This window comes from Schistocerca nitens, chromosome 9 (genome assembly GCF_023898315.1).
Source record: "Schistocerca nitens isolate TAMUIC-IGC-003100 chromosome 9, iqSchNite1.1, whole genome shotgun sequence".
Taxonomy (NCBI): Eukaryota; Metazoa; Arthropoda; class Insecta; order Orthoptera; family Acrididae; genus Schistocerca; species Schistocerca nitens.
In genome coordinates, this window is record NC_064622.1 from 402,572,526 (window position 1) to 402,595,732 (window position 23,207).

A 23,207-nucleotide genomic window follows, 5' to 3' on the forward strand; every position below is an offset into this window, starting at 1 on the left:
TATTTCAGTTTTATAAAATTTAGCTGCATATTTCAGTATTGCGACGTGCACTCGTGATATACACCGTGTTTACATACAAACATGTAGGCTGTGGTCAAGTTCTGTCATCACTGCGTAATTATAATAATGGTGCTTCATCTTTATTTGTCTCTAGCAACGTAAACATGTACATAAATGTATAAACACCTGAGGATGGGTACAAGCCCGAAACCGGTGGTGCGACGAATAAATATTTTTTTATTGCGACTGGTAGCAGAAATTTTTCTACACCCTGTAAAGGAATAGCCACGGAGTTTAACAGCATCCACTATGGATAAAATTCACTTACAACTAATTGGCTCTTGTCAAGTAAAAATGCACCCCAAGAAAAACAAAATAACGAGTCATGTGTACCAGATGACATCAGTGTCAACTACAGATGGGTTGTTCGCGAACTAACGGGTCCAAAGGAACGGTTCATCAGGATGATCGGAACGAGCGATGAACGAATTCTAAGGAACGGTCTTTCGTAGTTCACTTCGGTCACGGCTTTCTACTTATAGTTCCCGGGAACGGGAAACGGTCGGTCTGGTTCCTTCAACGGCACGTCGGCCGGTCTCGTTCCCATGTTTCGGTCTCGCTCGGCCGGACTCGTCCTTCTTCGCGTGGCCACACGTCGCAATTCCACTGCCGACTGCTAATAGTTCAGTATAGAGTGGTTCGTTTCGTTCGCTGCGCACGCCCGTTCTACATCCGTTTCAAACCTTTTTTGAACTTTGAACTTCTGGTTCTTTTCGTATTCTATTCAGCGTCCATGACCGGTAGTTAAAATGTATCCAGAATGAGATTTTCACTCTGCAGCGGAGTGTGCGCTGACATGAAACTTCCTGGCAGATTAAAACTGTGTGCTGGACCGAGACTCGAACTCGGGACCTTTGCCCTTCGCGGGCAAGTGCTCTACCAACTGAGCTACCCAAGCACGACTCACGCCCCGAAGTTTGGAAGGTAGGAGACGAGGTACTGGCAGAAGTAAAGCTGTGAGGACGGGGCGTGAGTCGTGCTTGGGTAGCTCAGTTGGTAGAGCACTTGCCCGCGAAAGGCAAAGGTCCCGAGTTCGAGTCTGGGTCCGGCACACAGTTTTAATCTGCCAGGAAGTTTCAATTAAAATGTACTTTATAATTGCGTAAATTACATAAAATTACGTGGTATGTAATACATGCATATTTTCAGGTAACAAAACGGCATAGCAAGTTACTTTACTATTTCGATAAACAGCTGAAGAAATACTTGTAAAAAGGCGAAATGTTTTGTTATTACACATGCAAAGGAAGTCGGCACGGCACACACGAGTAACCATTTTCCGTCTTTTTTTAATCCATTGTTATGAAAGGCAGACCGACCTACAACCGAATGAAGTCTGCGTTCCATAATCGAGTGTCTGGTGTCACATTTTGTAAAGAGGATACGATAGCTTCTACAATATTATTTCAGTGGTACAGGGTGGCGCACGAAAAATCGGCCCCAAGTACTAGACTGTTCATTGTCGCCTACCAATCGTCATCTATTGTTTCGAAGCTGTTGTTTGCATTAGCTTGTTATTTCTTCACTGCCTAATTATTACATGTTTATCTATCCTGCTCGTAGCAATTAACAAATCCTGCGTAATCAGCGAGCAGTCTGTACTCGGGGCCGGTTTTTCGTACGCCACCTTATATTATTTCTCTGCGATCAGCCACATAACGCGAGAGTTGGCTAAACGAGAGGTTATGCAGAATCACGAAAATTACAAGTGTGTGAGAATTCTGTTATGAATAAAAACTCTGTACTCCAGGGCGGAGGCAAGTGCCCCCTCTTGGCGCCTTCCATCTTCAATCACCTATGCTACTAATTTTCAATTTTTCGTAAGAACCGTATACCAAGCACAAATGAACGATGAACGAGTAAAAATGAACGGTTCTCAACAAAGAGCGATCGCCAGTGAACTAGCTCCCAAGGATGAACGAGTTTGCCCATCTATAGTGTCAACGTCACTGCCACTGGAGAGTACAGCGGTCGCAAATTATGACGAGGAGCACGCTGGGTGAGATACAGCGGGAATTTTCAGAGCGTCTGGCGTGCTTCGCGATGAGAAATGTGTCCAGAGCGAGGACGGTTTGCAGTGTCTGACCACGTGAAGGGAGACTAGTGCCGGGTAGCCTCTACTCCTGGTTTCATCACACTGTAGTGATTTACACTTGACGGAAATTAAGAAAAAAGTAAGCGGAAGTTCTTAAAATTAATATGGCCTGTATTTAGGAAGAGATAAATAAAGGGATCCAGCAAAGAGTGAAGATCAGAAGAGAGCCAGCACTGAGGCTGTCCACGGGCCAGTACCAGGCAGCCATCGCCCACTCTAAAGCTACCCTCCCAAAAGGAAGAGGCAGCTAACAGTCCCTTTGTTATAACCAGGAATAACACAATAACCTCTTCAGTCTGGTTTATTAAATCACAAATAATTTTTTAACTATTATGTTAGCCAAGCGTCGACCCAGGCTCACACTCAGAAGTAATGCAGAATTAAAGTTTGGTTATACCAATGTCCGAATGTGCATGGTGGGGTGCACGTCCCGTAATTATTCTCAAGTCCAGTGAAGTTCAGTCTCTCCAAGTGAAGTCGCAAGATTTTCCGCCGAGCAGCCAGGTAACCTCGAGTGGTGCGGCGAGTCATCCACAAGCAGCTGGAACACGGCGTACTGCACTTCCCGATGAGAACTGTCGTTTGCGGCGGTGGCCGGGTTTATATAAGGCTTGCTAGTTAATGGAGCCGTCGGCTAGGGTCGCTGTTTTCCAGGGAAAACCAATCGCAATGTTTCCTGGCGTAGCCAATTGTTGTGTGCTGACAAACGCGCGCGCGCGAAGGCGGCCAGCGATGGTAGCCGCGAGCCGCCCGGAGAAGTGCGGCCAGCGATGTATTTCTCGGCCACTCAAGGGAGCGTGCGTGTGAAGACGGCCAGCGATGGAAGCAGCGGGCCGCCCAGAGAAGTGCGGCCAGCGATGTATTTGGCGGCCGCGTACTGGAGCGCGTTGTTCGGTGTTTGTTAGAAGTGGTGTATACCACACCCTTGCACGAGGACGAGACATCAGACCTCACAAAAGCCAGCCCGTCGGCACACGGGACGAGCTGTTTAACATGATATGCCGTCTCAGCTCTCTCCAACGGCAGCTGTCGGCTTTATTTGGCTCGTAAACCACACAGTTTCTTTACGAAAACGGACATAACTGCATTAACTCTGTCAGCGATTGTCGAAGATGAGCAGAGGAAATCGCGAAGAAGATTATGGACTCGTCGACGGTTTTAACAGCGAATTGCTGGTAGAAGAACATTATATAAAACAAGTGTTTGAGTTCTACAACTTTTGGTTAATCCAGTACGGATACCGAAACAGAATCAAGAAGGGAAGCGTGAAGCATTATAAAACGCTGGTTAGAGAGAAAACTCTCTCACTGAATTAGATGTTACCATTCTACTGTCACAAAATCTTCGTCATTCGTCGAGTTTTAGATCTGCGAACGAACTTACGTGCTGACTTTCAAAAAATGTCAACGTAAAGTTTTTAGTTATTCTTGAAACAACTTTACCTGTGGAACTAAATGTTACTTGAAACTTCCTGGCAGATTAAAACCGTGTGCCCGACCGAGACTCGAACTCCCGAGTTCGAGTCTCGGTCGGGCACACGGTTTTAATCTGCAAGGAAGTTTCATATCAGCGCACACTCCGCTGCAGAGTGAAAATCTCATTCTGTAAATGTTATTTGTTTTCACATATCTTTCGGTTCAGCCAAATGCTGCACAAAATAAACAAGCCTTTTCCGAAAATACTAAAATTAAGGTATAGAAAAATTGAACAGTATTCCAGAAGTCGTCTGCAGGTTGATGCTGCCGCTAGTTAGCTCATTCGTATGTTAGTTTAAACGTAATGATGGCGACCTATATCGTCAATGGTGGTATAAGACTGATGTAGTCTGAAGACCATTAAGCTCTGTAATAGACATAGAGTATGCCACGTGTGGGCGGGCAGATCAAAGTTCTTCGCCGAGGTCCTCTGCCACAACTGGACAGCAGAGTTAAGCTCTCTTCTCATGGGACGTGAAAACAAATGTGTACGAGTATCGGGTGACGTTACAGCGTGGAACTACACCTTCCACTGCACTTCAGAGCGTGAAAAATACACTCCTGGAAATTGAAATAAGAACACCGTGAATTCATTGTCCCAGGAAGGGGAAACTTTATTGACACATTCCTGGGGTCAGATACATCACATGATCACACTGAAAAAACCATAGGCACATAGACACAGGCAACAGAGCATGCACAATGTCGGCACTAGTACAGTGTATATCCACCTTTCGCAGCAATGCAGGCTGCTATTCTCCCATGGAGACGATCGTAGAGATGCTGGATGTAGTCCTGTGGAACGGCTTGCCATGCCATTTCCACCTGGCGCCTCAGTTGGACCAGCGTTCGTGCTGGACGTGCAGACCGCGTGAGACGACGCTTCATCCAGTCCCAAACATGCTCAATGGGGGACAGATCCAGAGATCTTGCTGGCCAGGGTAGTTGACTTACACCTTCTAGAGCACGTTGGGTGGCACGGGATACATGCGGACGTGCATTGTCCTGTTGGAACAGCAAGTTCCCTTGCCGGTCTAGGAATGGTAGAACGATGGGTTCGATGACGGTTTGGATGTACCGTGCACTATTCAGTGTCTCCTCGACGATCACGAGTGGTGTACGGCCAGTGTAGGAGATCGCTCCCCACACCATGATGCCGGGTGTTGGCCCTGTGTGCCTCGGTCGTATGCAGTCCTGATTGTGGCGCTCACCTGCACAGCGCCAAACACGCATACGACCATCATTGGCACCAAGGCAGAAGCGACTCTCATCGCTGAAGACGACACGTCTCCATTCGTCCCTCCATTCACGCCTGTCGCGACACCACTGGAGGCGGGCTGCACGATGTTGGGTCGTGAGTGGAAGACGGCCTAACGGTGTGCGGGACCGTAGCCCAGCTTCATGGAGACGGTTGCGAATGGTCCTCGCCGATACCCCAGGAGCAACAGTGTCCCTAATTTGCTGGGAAGTGGCGGTGCGGTCCCCTACGGCACTGCGTAGGATCCTACGGTCTTGGCGTGCATCCGTGCGTCGCTGCGGTCCGGTCCCAGGTCGACGGGCACGTGCACCTTCCGCCGACCACTGGCGACAAAATCGATGTACTGTGGAGACCTCACGCCCCACGTGTTGAGCAATTCGGCCTCCGCATGCCCACTATACGCCCTCGCTCAAAGTCCGTCAACTGCACATACGGTTCACGTCCACGCTGTCGCGGCATGCTACCAGTGTTAAAGACTGCGATGGAGCTCCGTATGCCACGGCAAACTGGCTGACACTGACGGCGGCGGTGCACAAATGCTGCGCAGCTAGCGCCATTCGACGGCCAACACCGCGGGTCCTGGTGCGTCCGCTGTGCCGTGCGTGTGATCATTGCTTGTACAGCCCTCTCGCAGTGTCCGGAGCAAGTATGGTGGGTCTGACACACCGGTGTCAATGTGTTCTTTTTTCCATTTCCAGGAGTGTAGATTTTGCATGGTGGGGAGGAAAGCGGACAGAGAGACGCAACATAGCTTTACGTCACAATCAGGACACGGTTTGTTTCGAAGCATCAGCAAACCGAGGAACTATCGAGAACACGTCTTTTAGCTACGACTGGTTATAAAAGAATGAAGGAACTACGCATTGGTAGGTAACGGCTTCCTGTAGTTAATGTCTTTAGTGTTATAACATGTGTGCCACAGGCTACAATCGTTCGCGGTTGGTTTGAAAAACATTCTGGGCAATTCGCTCGAATGATTTGAGCAGCCAGATCGCCGTATATGAATGGAACATAATAAAGAGGTCATTTCGTGCACAACATCCTGCACCGTCAACACTTTCGCAGTTATGGACGGCTACAGAGGCAACATGGCTTAGTATTTCTGCAGGGAACTTCCAGCGACTTGCTGAGTCCATATCACGTCGAGTTGCTGCCGGGCAAAAGGAGGGCCGACACGGTATTAGGCGGCATTTCATGGCATTTGTCATCCCAGTCCAAAAAAGTGCATGTGACACAGATAGTTTGTCACTCCGTAACAACATGGCCCAAGGAAACTGTAAGAAAGTGCCCCATACATCGCAATTTCATATTCGTTTACAGACAAGCATCAGTTTGCAAATGTACAGAAATTTTAAGCATTTTATCGTTCACCTGAAGTTAAGTCTTCCACCACATAGCGCTAGCACTGATACACGCAAAGGCTATGTCGGTATTAAAGAAATACTCGGAGAAGAAAAAATTATTAACAGGCAGAGAAACAACGTTTCCTCTCTCAGTGCTTCTAATAGCGACAGCCCGCCCTCCAGCGATCGGCAGGAGAGCTGTACTATCAGGTGCTATCATCCATTGGACGAAAAGTGCTTTGCTACCAGCAGTTAAATCAAAATCCGCGTGTAACAAATGCCCTGTGTAAGAACCAGTCACTGTCACCCATATGTTTGTATGTATGGTGTAAGACCTCAGCAACGGCTGCCAAGTGTAATTAGCGATACACTGATGTCGCGTTTGACAGGCTGCCAAGTGATGGTAGAGTGGAGAGAGGTGGCATCTTACCTGCAGTCGGTGTCAGAGTAGGAGGACCTGGAGAGCCCTAGGGCGCTGTCCGCTGACCTCTGGGAGGCGCGGGCGGATCGCCGGAAGGACGCGGTGCGGGAGCGCCCTGAGAACCGGCTCGACCTGCCAACACAAACGTAACAGGGCGGCTCAGTTCGAACCAGGGAAAGGCCATAGCTGGCGTATTGAAATAACACAGTTCCTGAATCGTAACTGATAAGCTTGCAGGATGATTTGGCTGAATGGGGATAAACTGCATGAGACGGTTCCTGAGAGAATAAGTAGCAAAAACGGTCATGTAGACATATGGTCAGAAATGCCTTCAAGGGAGGTACACCCTCCTGAAAGTGGAGATCTGTTGATCTTCGACAGTGACCCTGGTATGAGCACCAGGCAGGCGGTCCATCAGTATGGAGTAAGTGAGACGTCCATGTGGAATACTACCTACACCAACTGCCACTGCCTGTATGACTTACAATGCGTACAGATCTTCTTACCAATGGGCTTCTCTGCATTGACGTTTCTGAGGCTTGTTTGTCGCACAGGTCACCACAGTGCACGGATTTCTGTCATCCATCCTCTGCACACATGAGGCTACCTTTATGAAGGGCCATATCGCCAACCTTCACAACACCCACCTGTGGGCTATGGAGAATTCCAATGGTGTGGTGGCAGCAAACCATCAGCACTGGTTTAGTTTCAATGTGTAGGCAGATATCATTAGTGGCTGTCTCGTGGGGCCAGTTATCCTTCCACGACACTTGATAGGCGAGGCATATCTACACTTCCTGCCTTCCATGTTGGAGATGGAGGATAAGGAGATTAGTGATTAAAGTCCCGTCGACAACGAGGTCATTTGAGACGGAGCACAAGCTCGTATTAGAGGAGAATGACGAAGGAAGTCGCCCATGCCCTTTAAAAGGAACCATCCCAGCATTTGCTTGAAGCGATTTAGGGTAACCGCAGAAAATCTAAATCAGGATGGCCGGACGCTGGTATGAACCGTTGCCGCCCCGCATGCGAGTCCAATATGCTAACCACTGCACCACCTTGCTCCGTCTCCTGTGTTGGAAGACTTGCCGGTAGTCGTACAAAGGGTAATTGGCTACCACAAGATGATGCTCCAGGTAACCGGCCTCTTGGAGAAACAACATTATAGTACAGAGAGAACATTGGTGTTTGCCTGGTATGTTCCTATGTATCCTTTAAATCACTGAAACCTGCACTGACACAGATCTTTTATCTCCACCATCAAGTAGGTGTGTCTCCCGCGGATGCATTTCCGTTCATACGGTCATACGAGATTTTTGCTCCTTATCCTCTCAGGTATCATTCCGTGCAGTTTGAAAGGTGGCTACACTGAGCCACAGCGCCAGAGATCGCGCTAGAGAGTATTGTTCTGCCGCCTCCACTGGCCGTGATTCTTGAGATGTCGTGGTAGGCAGAGCTTGTTTAGAACTCGTAGTAGGCAGTGATTATTGAGATGTCGTAGTGGGCAGTGCTTGTCGAGGACTCGTAGTAGTCAGTTCGTGTTGAGATGTGCTAGTGGGCAAGGCTTGTCGAGATGTTGTAGTAAGGAGTGCTTGTTCCATGTTTTATGCAGTTGTTTGATGGGATAGACAGCAGATGGTTCGAATGGAAATACTGTAATGATCAGAGTGCTATTCGTCAATATATATGAAGGTAAAATATTCACTGTTTTTTTATTATTTCCATGTTTAAATAATGCGTCATTACAGGTTCAGTCAACAAAGCATCTGGCTTGTGTTCTTGTATTAGAGTGTAATTCTGGTTCTCTTGAGTAATTATGGTATTTTTATTTTCTTTAAGTAATTCAGTATAAATGATATTTAAAATTTCTTGTGTTATTGAAGAAGAACCGTGCCAGATGCGTACGTTGAGTCATACTTCCACACACAGAACAGTTACACTTACGCTTTGGTTTCGTAGGTTTTATAGTTGCTGGGGACTTAATTAATTAATTGTGTTAATGAAAATTTCCATTTCATTCTTTGTTATTGTTCTATGCAGTCAGATAGCGTAATAATACTAGTCAGGGCCAACCGTTTACGAGACTTCGTAATCGGACAGACAGCTACTAAACCAAAAAAAATTAAAATTATTTGCATTCTATTTTAATTAAGCCCCCATGCACGTGGCGACCGCTGCTTCGGATCGTCCCTTGGAATTCTTCTGATTATAAAAATAGTAGACAGTAGTATTGTTGTAGTAATTTGTAGTTTAGTAATTGTAGTCTATTTTGCATGTGTAGATTTGGTAATTGTCATTCTTCTAATGGTATTTATTTTGCAAAATTTCATTTCTGTTGTCTTGTCTACGGGTTTGACAATTAGTGCAATTATTTCAATTGTTCGATTAATCGTGTTTGAGGGAAACATTTCGTGTGAATGGTATTGTTGGAGATAAAGTGTCATTGTGTGTAATTTCATATAGTGACGAGTTTTGTATGTTTTGTAAATGATTACGCGATCGATGAAAAAGGCAAAAATGATGGATAGTGAGAATGACGAAATTGTTGACATGGCGAACTCGCCAACACAGGAGAACAGTATGATGAATAATGAAGTGGAAAACAATTTAATAAGTCGGGAAAATAGTCCGGAACCATTTCAAAATTTTTCTCAGTCAGAAAATTCACAGAATACGAGATTAACGATAGAAGATTCTGAAATAATATCGAAAACAGATAGCTTTACAGCTATGACGAAAGAAGTTGGTTTCGCGGGAAATGTTAGGGGCGGAAAGAATTTCGAACAAGTTAATATGGAGCAGTTGATGAGTGCAATATTAAATTTTCGATCTGAATTAAAAACAGAGATAGGAACAATTAAAACAGAGATAGGAACAATTAAAACTGAGATAGGAACAATTAAAACAGATAGGGGAACAATGGAATCACGGTTAGACTCACTGGGATCACAGTTGGGATCTGAATTAAAAACAGTGGGATCACAAATAGGAACAATTAAAACAGAGATGGAAACAATGGAAACACGGTTAGACTCACGAATAGGGACATGTTTCAAAAATATGAAAGATGAGTTAAAGAAAGAAATCAGAGAAGAAGTACAACCGATTTTGAATTCTCACAATAATAGATTAATTGCAGTAGAGATTAGACAAAGGGAACAAGATAGAGAACTGGAAGAAAGAGATCGCGTGATAGTACAAAAATTTTCAGAGTTAAATTTACAATGTGCACACGATAAAGAAGAAATATTTGAGAGAATCGAGGAATCCGTACCAAATGACAGATTAAATAACCTAACACAACAATATGAACAGTTAACTACCAAATGTGTCAATACTGAAACCCGAGTCGCGACACTTACGGAAGACGTAAGTAAACAGAAAGAAAAAATAGGTGACTTATCGGAAAGAGTTGAGGAGATTTCAGATAAATTGACAAGTCTTAGTTTAAGTGGGGATAGAGATTCAGATGATACAGCTCCATTACCATTTGCAGAAACCGAAGAGTACCAGAACATAAATAAGCATGTTGAAAATCAGGGAAAATTTAAGGAACGCGTTAAAAGGGAAGTTGAGGCATTACGAAAGCAAGTCAAACAAATTGAAGGCGAAATCGTAGGAAAAGACAGTAGAAGAAATTTAGAATCACAGATAGCAGAGGGGTTTCAAGAAAGTAATTTGTTTCATTTACGGGATGCAACAAGAGAGCGCCAGGCGCGCGAACTTGACAATAATCGACATTGGGACAGGGACAGACGCGGTAGGTCTTTGTCGCCACGAGGAGAAAACTGACTATAAACACTTTTTGACTGTTCGGAAACTTAAGATCTTTCGCAATTCTAAGAATGACATACTTCCATGTTCATGGCTAGATCAATTTACGTACGCACTTCCGCCAAATTTGCCACTAAGTCACAAACTGAAATTTATGTGCAGCTATTAAAGTCCTCAGGGGATTCACTACACTAAGTGAATATGTGCCGTAGCGCTCACAGGGCCCCGAGCTGTAGTGGTGCTATTTCCCTTTTAGTTTTCTGCACCGCTGCCTACTCTTTCACTATTCTTTGCATCTATAAAAAACAACTCTTCTACTATCCATCTATCTAGACAGTAGGTAAACAATAACCGGATTTGACTGTTTTACTCAAAAGTGACTTTGGAAATTACCGTTTGGACTTACTATATTTTCTGCAGCATTCATTCGTAATTTAAACGAAATTTTACCTGTTTATCTTCGTGACAACATTACTTCATATGTTGACGATATTCGTATTGCTAAACGTTCTTGGAGTGAGCACAACAAAATTTTGGATTCATTATTACGTATTTTTGCAAGAGTTGGCATTACGGTGAACTTGGAAAAATCTGAATTTGGTCGTTCTCAGGTGAAATTTCTCGGTCACACTATTTCTACAGAAGGTATTCTTCCCGATCCAGAGAAGCTAGACGCAATTCGTAATTATGCTGTTCCTACCACAAAACGTGATGTTCGTAGTTTCCTTGGTGTCTGTAATTTTCTTAGACGCTTTGTTAGATTGGATGATTTGGCCACACCTCGTTTACACATTTCAGTTATGCGCACTTTGGTCCCAGAAAATGTTTTCATAAATTACGAGAAAATTGTTACTTCAGTAATCTGGAAAAACGTATTCGATCTGTTCTTGCCAAATGCAAATTATGTCAACAGGCTAAGCAGCCAACTGTTTCTCACAGAGCACCGTTGTTTCCTATCATTCCAGCGAAATTAAAGGACATGGCTGCAGTCGATTTGTTCGGTCCAGTGGTTCGTTCTACTAATGGTTTTGCGTACATTTTCGTAGCAGTGGAATTGACATCAAAATATGTGTGTTTTACACCTTTACGCAAAGCAACAGCTCGTTCAGTATCTAATGCTTTCATCAAACATTTTCTTAAAGAAGTGGGTCATGTTGATAAGGTTATATCAGATAATGGATCACAGTTTCGCTCTAAAATTTGGCTTCGTACTCTACGGCGTCGTAAAATTAAACCAATCTTCATTTCACTTTTTCACCCTCAATCTAACGCTTCAGAAAGATGGATGAAGGAAATCAATAAATTGTGCCGTCTTTATTGTCATCAGAATCACAGAACTTGGGATCAGTATCTTCATATTTTTCAAAACATTCTGAATGAACTTCCTAATGACTCAACTTCTTTACCGCCTCTATTGATATTAAAAAATAAAGTACCAACAAATCGCATTTCTGAAATCGTTCCTTTTCCGCCTTCACGGAAACTGCGGCATTCTGAAGTTGTCAACCTGGCTCTACGAAATATTGCGTCTGCGGCTGCAAGAAGAGAGAAATCAGCTAAACGTCCTGGTCGTTAAAAAATCTTGTCAGTTGGTCAAAAGGTGTTAATTAAGTCTCATCGTTTGTCTCATAAAGGAAAAGGCTTATGTCGCAAATTTTTTCTGCTTTATAACGGTACATATAGAATTCGCAAAATTATTCATGATAACACTATTGAAGTAGAAACTCTTAAATCTCGACGCTCTAAGGGAATACATCATATATCGAACGTAAAAATTTTTGTGGAATGACATACTTTTGAGAAACCAACAGTTATACGTAAACATGCGGAGAATGCAAGGATACCGCGCCGTGTTCCGGCGGCGGCAGATACTCAAAGCAACAGTGAAGTCTGCGCGCCGCACAAGGCAGTCGTTGACCGCAAACAATCACTTTCTACGTCACGCGTCGACAGCTGATCGAGCGCTCAGTGCGAATGCACTGACAGACGTAAACAAATATACAGTCTAATTTCTCCGACTAAATTCTGTATAAAGCTATGGTGACTTTATAAATTATGTTATTAACGTTCAGTATTTTTCAGGATACGGTTGTATAAAATATTTAAGACCTTCAGGTAAATTCTGTGCGTGTCCGACGTTAAGACGACTTGCTATGGAGAAAATTTCAGGAAGAATGTAATTTCGAAAAAAAAGTAATAAATTAAAAAGGGTAACTATTAATTGAGTTTATTTTTCAGGTAACATATTTCCACTTAGGTACGTACTTTAGACGTAATTTGCTGCTTGCGATTACGTGACTCATACTTTGTGCTAAATTTCATGTTCTATGAATTTACTTGTGAAGCGACGTGCTTGCGTACATTAACTGATTTTGACAATGATTGATTAATGAACAGGGTGGTTACTTGTGTATATTATGCATCGCTTGGCTGCTATGCTTTTTCACTGATGTCATATTTTTTAATTATGTGCCTGCTGTGCTTATTTATTTAAATTGTAATTGTCAACTGATTAATTGTGCTGACTGTGGTTATGTATGTAGGTTACACTTTGTGATTTATCTGCTTGCGCCTTCATATTTACTTATTAAGATTACATATGAACATTTATTTGCTTATGCTGATATGATGCTAATGACCTGTTTATTGTGTGAGATATATATTTGCTGCTTTGCGTATGGTTTGCATATTTACACATTTCTGTTTTGTTGTCATAACTATTCTTTAATTTGCTATATATAGAAATGCTGATATGAGGTGTACGTACATGGAGTTTAGGCCACACTATGGTATTAATTATAGATTGTTCGCTTGACGGAGACTCGTTATAGGGATTGTGCTGCATCCACTTGTTGACATTCTGTTCTCTACTGGTATATTTACTCGCTATTGCATGTTTTGCTTACGCTCAGTGCCTTATATTTTTAAGATAAGAAAATGAACTGCTATAATTCTCGAACGACATTGGTACAAGAAACTGCATAGAAGTCACATGAGCTGGAGGTTTTATGGAAGCTGTATAAATTCATGCTAATAGGAAGGAAGCTAACGACATGACATACCAACACTAGGTTAGACCATTAACAGTTATTACACTGCATTCTTCGTGAGTAATTGAAATAGGAAGTGACACTTGACACAAGAAATACTCCACATGTTTGCTTCTGTTTGCCATAATTTTTGAAGTGGTGTACACACTGAAAAATCACGATCATTAACACTTCATAATCGTACTTAATTACTGAGAGTTATTCGAACTAAGTCTGTTAGCGGTCATGTATGCATTTCTTTTATTTAATGATGGACAAGGAACCAAAATGTATCTTATAATTTATAATGAGTAGAAGATTTGAGTCAGATGGATTATACAGAGGTTGTGTGTGGACACTGTGTCTTCAGATTGTATGGGATGCCGAATTGAAGTTTGCACTAGGATTTTGTCTGTACTTGTTCGAGGAGACTGACTAGAGGGAAGAGTTGTTATGGAAGTGAAATGATATTGGTGCTGAGGTTTATATGTATCAACGTATTGAAGAGGTATTATAGAGGTATTGAGATTACGTGAAGTTGATGATTATTGGAGTTTTCGTGGACACGAGGTAAGGTAAATGATATTGATGATAAGGTTTATATGTATTGACGTATTGAAGATGTATTATAGAAGTATTGAGATTATGTGATGCAGATGATTATTGGAGTTTTGGTGGATAAGAGGTAAAGTAAGTGAGGAGCATATTTTTTTGTTGGTCTATATGGGACAAGGAGGATGAAGATGGCAGACTAGAACACTCAGGTAGAAAAAAGATTGCCTACACACACACTTTGTTAAATCAATAAGCAGTATATACTTTTTTTTGGAGAGAGGAAGTAATTGCATATCCTGGCTCACTGACAGTTGTTCAGCAACCGTACATTTTGATCTGGCTTGGCAAACATTGGTCTTGACATGATGACTATGACGTTGACTAACTATTATTGACTGTTATACATTGCTGCCACTACTACTTGATACACATGATGAACATAAAATTTTGACAGAATTGCATTTACACAGTTAACACTATTCAATTACACAGTAGCACTAATATGGATGAAAGATTGAGTGTGTTTTGTGTGTTTTCCTTTTATAATCCCAGAGAAGTGATCCCAACCTATCTCCTAAATATTATTTTACTTGTTTGTTGTGGCTTGCACTGACACCCATAAATATTATAGGTTTACTGTTATTGTGTACTGTAATAGTTAATATGACAATTATCTGATATCATTTGTGTGTTTGTTATGATTTGTATGTTTAGTGTAAAAGCATTTGTATGTGGATTCAAACTATTGTTCATGCCTGAACTGTCTGATTAGTGATAGTGAATAGTATGGACTGTTACTTGTACTTTTTCTACATGATTGGTGCCACTAGGACATGTTTAATTTCTGCTTATAAACTCTGATGAACAGTGTGATCAGTGATAGTAAATATTATGGACTGTTACTTGCACTTTTTCTACATGATTCGTGCCACTAGGACATGTTTAATTTCTGCTGATGAACAGTGTGATTAGTGAAAGTGAATATTATGGACTGCGGTCAGCACCTATTCAACATTGCTGGGTGCCACTGATGGACTGCTTCAACTGAAAAGATGTCACCTGTTGATATCGGCACCTGTTCAACATTGCTGGTGCCACTGATGGAACTGCTTATACTGAAATGGTGTTACTTGTTGATGTCTGCACCTGCTCAACATTGCTGGTGCCACTAATGGAACTGCTTATACTGAAATGGTGTTACTTGTTGGTGTCTGCACCTATTCAACATTACTGGGTGCCACTGATGGACTGCTTCTACCGAAATGATGTCACTTGTTGGTGTCGGCACCTGCTCAACATTGCTGGGTGCCACTGATGGACTGCTTCTACTGAAAAGATGTCACCTGTTGCTGTGTGCACCTGCTCAACACTGCTGGTGCCACTAATGGAACTGCTTATACTGAAATGGTGTTACTTGTTGGCGTCTGCACCTATTCAACATTGTTGGGTGCCACTGATGGACTGCTTCTATTGAAATAATGTTCCTTGTTGGTATTTGCACCTGTTGACCATTGCTGGGTGCTACTGCTGGAACTGTCACCTGCTTATTCTTGAGCTATGGAAAGCGTTTATGTGAATATTTGTATAAACTGATTTTTTGTGTATTACTGTTTGTGAAAAGTTATGAGACTCTTACCTGCACATATTCGTCATTGCTGACGCTATTGATTGAACTGTTTAACCACATAATACTTGTGTAAACTGTTATGTAAAGTCACATGTATGAAAGAATTTGTATTGCTTACTGTATTTTATATATTAGGTTATTGAAAGGTCAATGCAAAGCCAAAATTTTATCTAGTTATATGATATTTACGCATTAATATTATCTTTTATTTTTGACTGTATTTTTTTGACGAATTTGGTGGTATTTTCACCACCAATGCTGGCAAAAATACCATCAAATTCTAGCCCGTGGAGGAAGGGCATATGAAAGGTGGCTACACTGAGCCACAGCGCCAGAGATCGCGCTAGAGAGTATTGTTCCGCCGCCTCCACTGGCCGTGATTCTTGAGATGTCGTGGTAGGCAGAGCTTGTTTAGAACTCGTAGTAGGCAGTGATTATTGAGATGTCGTAGTGGGCAGTGCTTGTCGAGGACTCGTAGTAGTCAGTTCGTGTTGAGATGTGCTAGTGGGCAAGGCTTGTCGAGATGTTGTAGTAAGGAGTGCTTGTTCCATGTTTTATGCAGTTGTTTGATGGGATAGACAGCAGATGGTTCGAATGGAAATACTGTAATGATCAGAGTGCTATTCGTCAATATATATGAAGGTAAAATATTCACTGTTTTTTTATTATTTCCATGTTTAAATAATGCGTCATTACAGGTTCAGTCAACAAAGCATCTGGCTTGTGTTCTTGTATTAGAGTGTAATTCTGGTTCTCTTGAGTAATTATGGTATTTTTATTTATTTTAATTAATTCAGTATAAATGATATTTAAAATTTCTTGTGTTATTGAAGAAGAACCGTGCCAGATGCGTATGTTGAGTCATACTTCCACACACAGAACAGTTACACTTACGCTTTGGTTTCGTAGGTTTTATAGTTGCTGGGGACTTAATTAATTAATTGTGTTAATGAAAATTTCCATTTCATTCTTTGTTATTGTTCTATGCAGTCAGATAGCGTAATAATACTAGTCAGGGCCAACCGTTTACGAGACTTCGTAATCGGACAGACAGCTACTAAACCAAAAAAAATTAAAATTATTTGCATTCTATTTTAATTAAGCCCCCATGCAAGTTTTTCCCACTTTAGAAAAATTACTATGTATAATACGTTTCACGGTGGATCCCATGAAAGTGTTAACTGGGTACATTTCAACAGGAAAACGAAATTCCACCTTTCATCTGTTTGTGAACAGGAGTGACGAAACTATTGGCTTTTGATTACAATGTTTTTCTTCTTGTTAATGGAAATGCGTACATTTTGAGCATGTCAGTCCCATTCTTGCCTCGTCACAGTAATAGGCAACCTCAAGAGTTCCATCTCGCAACCTGTTCTGCACAAATAGCTCAAGATGTTACTCGGGCACCTCAAGCGTATTCTTTTCTCTGCAATTTTCCACCATTCCGTGCAACAGGCATGAGTCAACAGTGCAACAGGTCAGCTTAGTCACAGTGTTATTGGCAGCTGGAACACATTCGTTGTTTGGTTAAAAGTTAACGAGGGTGCACTGTCGAGTGGAATCAACGCTATTATGCAAATGCCAGGACGCTGTGAAACGACCACCCGCCCCCGCACAGAGCGACCCCTTTGGAAGATATTCTCTAAACTTTATTCCGAGATAAGATTTCCTTTTAGTCTTTCACGCAGCCGCTTCCACCTCACGAGAGTAAAATAATGCAGACTGTAAATTACAAGGTTTTCGCCTAAAGTTGTTAAACTGAAGAGCGAAGTACTAACGCCAACCTGTGTTTTAGCATTTCATGAATTCGCATGGAGGAGGAGATAGTGTTCAACGCCCCGTCGACAACAAGGTCATTAGAGACGGAACACAAGCTCGGATTAGAAAAGGATGAAGAAGGAAAGCGGCTGTTCCCTTTTGAAGGGACCAACCCGGTATTTGCCTCAAGCGATTTACGGAAATCACGAAAAACGTTAATCAGGATGGCCGGACAGGGTCTGAACCGTCGACTTTCGCTGAATGCGAGTCCAGGGTGCTAACCACTGGGCTACCCTGCTCGGTATGAATATGCGAGACGCAGCACCAAAGCTCTGGGTAAAATGCAGTGTTCCTATGTTTGTGATGTTGAAATAGAGATGGCGCACGGGAATGGTCACATCTGTAACTGAGCATTCAGGATGGGCGAATTTCGATGCATAAATCAAAGATGTATCCACTTTATTATTTCGTTGAATAATTTTATCTACAAAAAAGCGCACTTAAACATGATCGCTCTCTCTGTGCTGTGTAGCATGACTAGTACATATCCCTTCACAATTCTATATCAGTTCAGTTATACTTATTTCATAAATAAAAGTGAGCGTAAAAACTGTTAGGAGATGGTTGAAAGGTTCTCACATAATGAAGCGGTTTCCTGGACAACCCGTGTTTCTATCGCAGCAGAAGAGCTTTCCTGAAGACATGAGTGGCAGTCTTGGGAGGTTCACAGGGCTCCCTCGCCGAATTCTGAAGTACTGGTTGCATAGTGCAATTCTCTTTGCATTTGCACAAGGATGCTTAAGCCCCTAAGAGCTCACTTAACATGTGACAAGTATATGTTCAGTATGATATCAACAAGAGTCCCGCGTTTCCGTTTCCCTGAAATGTCAGAAAATTCATATGATCTCACAGAATTTCTGTCCGTCCGATCTTGTGTCCTGCCGCCCCCCCCCCCCCAAACCCTACTAGAGGCTTTGTACGCTATGTCCATCAATAATAAAAGATCGTCCAGACTCAGTACCAGCCTAATGAATCGTTTATGCATATTTGTACACACTGTCGGGCAAATTTTTGCAGCATTCCCCTCAGTCTCAAGCTTCAACAAACATTCCTATTCGTTACATTAGCTGCAGTCACGCTATTGACCCTTCAACAGAGTTGAGCTGAGAACAGAGAACTTTGAATTCTTGTCATTCGCTTCCTTTCTTTCGTCCCATCCCAACTGTGCACTTCCAAGATATAAGTTTCCCCTTTGCTGATAGCAAGATGTTAGTTTCATATTTCAGTCAGTATTCCGAGTAGCCTGTATTTCACTGTATCTTTGTGCATCATATGTAATTTATTGGATTGTTTCTCTTGTTAATTTGAAAATACAAGCTGGGCAGATGAGGACCTTTGATTTCGTTCTTTATTAATTCTTCCTAATGATTTCAGTCAAAATCCCACATGATTAGCTTCAGTTTTTTATGATAGTTTCAATCTTTTTTCGAGTAATATTGCAGTAAGATTTCATGTTGATTTTTAAATATAAGTAAAATTTTGGTAGTTGTAAAACTGACTTTCATTTATGAACCTTACTTCCTACAACATTTCCCATGATTAGGTGACCATTATTTAACAAATATAATCAGCAGTACTTTAATTGTTTTTTCAGTATGATGTTGTTTCCATTAACCACAGTAGCCAAATTATTTGTAGACTGATGTAAAGTATGTAAATATGTTAACTGTGATGTTGAGTGGGTGGCGGTAATGCGTTTTATTTCAGAGGTAAAACCAGTTACTAATGCAGATTGGTTTCAGCTTTTATTGCCATTATACACTCCTGGAAATGGAAAAAAGAACACATTGACACCGGTGTGTCAGACCCACCATACTTGCTCCGGACACTGCGAGAGGGCTGTACAAGCAATGATCACACGCACGGCACAGCGGACACACCAGGAACCGCGGTGTTGGCCGTCGAATGGCGCTAGCTGCGCAGCATTTGTGCACCGCCGCCGTCAGTGTCAGCCAGTTTGCCGTGGCATACGGAGCTCCATCGCAGTCTTTAACACTGGTAGCATGCCGCGACAGCGTGGACGTGAACCGTATGTGCAGTTGACGGACTTTGAGCGAGGGCGTATAGTGGGCATGCGGGAGGCCGGGTGGACGTACCGCCGAATTGCTCAACACGTGGGGCGTGAGGTCTCCACAGTACATCGATGTTGTCGCCAGTGGTCGGCGGAAGGTGCACGTGCCCGTCGACCTGGGACCGGACCGCAGCGACGCACGGATGCACGCCAAGACCGTAGGATCCTACGCAGTGCCGTAGGGGACCGCACCGCCACTTCCCAGCAAATTAGGGACACTGTTGCTCCTGGGGTATCGGCGAGGACCATTCGCAACCGTCTCCATGAAGCTGGGCTACGGTCCCGCACACCGTTAGGCCGTCTTCCGCTCACGCCCCAACATCGTGCAGCCCGCCTCCAGTGGTGTCGCGACAGGCGTGAATGGAGGGACGAATGGAGACGTGTCGTCTTCAGCGATGAGAGTCGCTTCTGCCTTGGTGCCAATGATGGTCGTATGCGTGTTTGGCGCCGTGCAGGTGAGCACCACAATCAGGACTGCATACGACCGAGGCACACAGGGCCAACACCCGGCATCACGGTGTGGGGAGCGATCTCCTACACTGGCCGTACACCACTGGTGATCGTCGAGGGGACACTGAATAGTGCACGGTACATCCAAACCGTCATCGAACCCATCGTTCTAACATTCCTAGACCGGCAAGGGAACTTGCTGTTCCAACAGGACAATGCACGTCCGCATGTATCCCGTGCCACCCAACGTGCTCTAGAAGGTGTAAGTCAACTACCCTGGCCAGCAAGATCTCCGGATCTGTCCCCCATTGAGCATGTTTTGGACTGGATGAAGCGTCGTCTCACGCGGTCTGCACGTCCAGCACGAACGCTGGTCCAACTGAGGCGCCAGGTGGAAATGGCATGGCAGGCCGTTCCACAGGACTACATCCAGCATCTCTACGATCGTCTCCATGGGAGAATAGCAGCCTGCATTGCTGCGAAAGGTGGATATACACTGTACTAGTGCCGACATTGTGCATGCTCTGTTGCTTGTGTCTATGTGCCTGTGGTTCTGTCAGTGTGATCATGTGATGTATCTGACCCCAGGAATGTGTCAATAAAGTTTCCCCTTCCTGGGACAATGAATTCACGGTGTTCTTATTTCAATTTCCAGGAGTGTAGATAACAGGCATTCCCCCTCATTTATTACCAATAATAGCTGAATTGCATTGTAAAAATAGACTTTCAGATGTGAGTTTCTGCATAATTAATTATTTTGTGACTTTTAACAAAAGTGTGTTAGTGAGGATTTGTTTTCCAAGAATTCGGCGCGCAAGCATAGTCGATGTAAATATAGAAGCTTGTGTTGGTATCAGTGGACTGAAAATGTATGCAATTTGCCGCTCTATATACTTTTTCCTTTTTCACTTCAGGTAGTATTGTTGTCCTGCATGCCAAAGGCACAAACAACAGAGCGACTCAATTAATTGTGAACTGAATCTGTAGAGCGAATAGCTTAATTAACAAGTTTATTTATTTTCTAATTACTATATTAAACTTAAAAATTGAGGTATTAATTCGCAGAGAAGACTGTCTTCTGAACAGTTTCACGTTTGTCACAGTCACATAGTACACATGTGGCTGCCAGAGTGGCATTCAAGATTGTAGGTAATTAAAGTGGTTACTTCAAGTTGTATGATTAGCCCGAGAGTGATAATGTATTACAGAACGCTTGCACGCTTTTCCATTGTCTTTGTATGCCTGTTTTTTTTTGTGTACTGTTGTTACCGAGCGGTTGTTGCTTGAGGTGCTCTTAACTGAGAGCAAAGTAACTGAACGAGAATTGGAGCAGAAAAAAAATTTTTAGTCTTCCACGTAAAAACAAGTCACTTGCCAGAATATTCCGATTTGTGTATGAGAGTAGGCGTTACGAATTAGCAAAATTTGTACAACGCCACTTCGTTTTCTGTTATATGCACTACTTGTAAACATAATTGCTATTAATAGTATTAGATTTTTTATGTTACATTTAATGTGTAATCCTGATGACCGTTATATGTTGTTGTTGTTGTTGTTGTGGTCTTCAGTCCTGAGACTGGTTTGATGCAGCTCTCCTTGCTACTCTATCCTGTGCAAGCTTCTTCATCTCCCAGTACCTACTGCAAACTACATCCTTCTGAATCTGCTTAGTGTATTCATCTCTTGGTCTCCCTCTACGATTTTTACCCTCCACGCTGCCCTCCAATACTAAATTGGTGATCCCTTGATGCCTCAGAACATGTCCTACCAACCGATCCCTTCTTCTGGTCAAGTTGTGCCACAAACTTCTCTTCTCCCCAATCCTATTCAATACTTCCTCATTAGTTATGTGATCTACCCATCTAATCTTCAGCATTCTTCTGTAGCACCACATTTCGAAAGCTTCTATTCTCTTCTTGTCCAAACTATTTATCGTCCATGTTTCACTTCCATACATGGCTACACTCCATACAAATACTTTCAGAAACGACTTCCTGACACTTAAATCTATACTCGATGTTAACAAATTTCTCTTCTTCAGAAACGCTTTCCTTGCCATTGCCAGTCTACATTTTATATCTTCTCTACTTCGACCATCATCAGTTATTTTGCTCCCCAAATAGCAAAACTCCTTTACTACTTTAAGTGTCTCATTTCCTAATCTAATTCCCTCAGCATCACCCGACTTAATTCGACTACATTCCATTATCCTCGTTTTGCTTTTGTTGATATTCATCTTATATCCTCCTTTCAAGACACTGTCCATTCCATTCAACTGCTCTTCCAAGTCCTTTGCTGGCTCTGACAGAATTACAATGTCATCGGCGAACCTCAAAGTTTTTATTTCTTCTCCGTGGATTTTAATACCTACTCCGAATTTTTCTTTTGTTTCCTTTACTGCTTGCTCAATATACAGATTGAATAACATCGGGGAGAGGCTACAACCCTGTCTTACTCCCTTCCCAACCACTGCTTCCCTTTCATGTCCCTCGACTCTTATAACTGCCATCTGGTTTCTGTACAAATTGTAAATAGCCTTTCGCTCCCTGTATTTTACCCCTGTCACCTTTAGAATTTGAAAGAGAGTATTCCAGTCAACATTGTCAAAAGCTTTCTCTAAGTCTACAAATGCTAGAAACGTAGGTTTGCCTTTCCTTAATCTTTCTTCTAAGATAAGTCGTAAGGTCAGTATTGCCTCACGTGTTCCAGTGTTTCTACGGAATCCAAACTGATCTTCCCCGAGGTCGGCTTCTACCAGTTTTTCCATTCGTCTGTAAAGAATTCGTGTTAGTATTTTGCAGCTGTGGCTTATTAAACTGATTGTTCGGTAATTTTCACATCTGTCAACACCTGCTTTCTTTGGGATTGGAATTATTATATTCTTCTTGAAGTCTGAGGGTATTTCGCCTGTTTCATACATCTTGTTCACCAGATGGTAGAGTTTTGACAGGACTGGCTCTCCCAAGGCCGTCAGTAGTTCCAGTGGAATGTTGTCTACTCCGGGGGCCTTGTTCCGACTCAGGTCTTTCAGTGCTCTGTCAAACTCTTCACGCAGTATTATATCTCCCATTTCATCTTCATCTACATCCTCTCCCATTTCCGTAATATTGTCCTCGAGTACATCGCCCTTGTATAGACCCTCTATATACTCCTTCCACCTTCCTGCTTTCCCTTCTTTGCTTAGAACTGGGTTTCCATCTGAGCTCTTGATGTTCATGCAAGTGGTTCTCT

The 23,207-nt window shown here is 42.8% G+C and overlaps 1 protein-coding gene across 1 annotated transcript in view; it reads right to left on the reverse strand.

Moving 5' to 3' along the window:
- The window catches only part of LOC126204276 (uncharacterized), a 681,498-nt gene that overhangs the window by 79,858 nt on the left and 578,433 nt on the right, over window positions 1-23,207 (reverse strand). Inside the window, exon 5 of the mRNA XM_049938664.1 lies at window positions 6,662-6,778. Within this exon, the coding sequence (XP_049794621.1) occupies window positions 6,662-6,778 (117 nt within the window). The remainder of the gene's footprint in view (window positions 1-6,661; window positions 6,779-23,207) is intronic.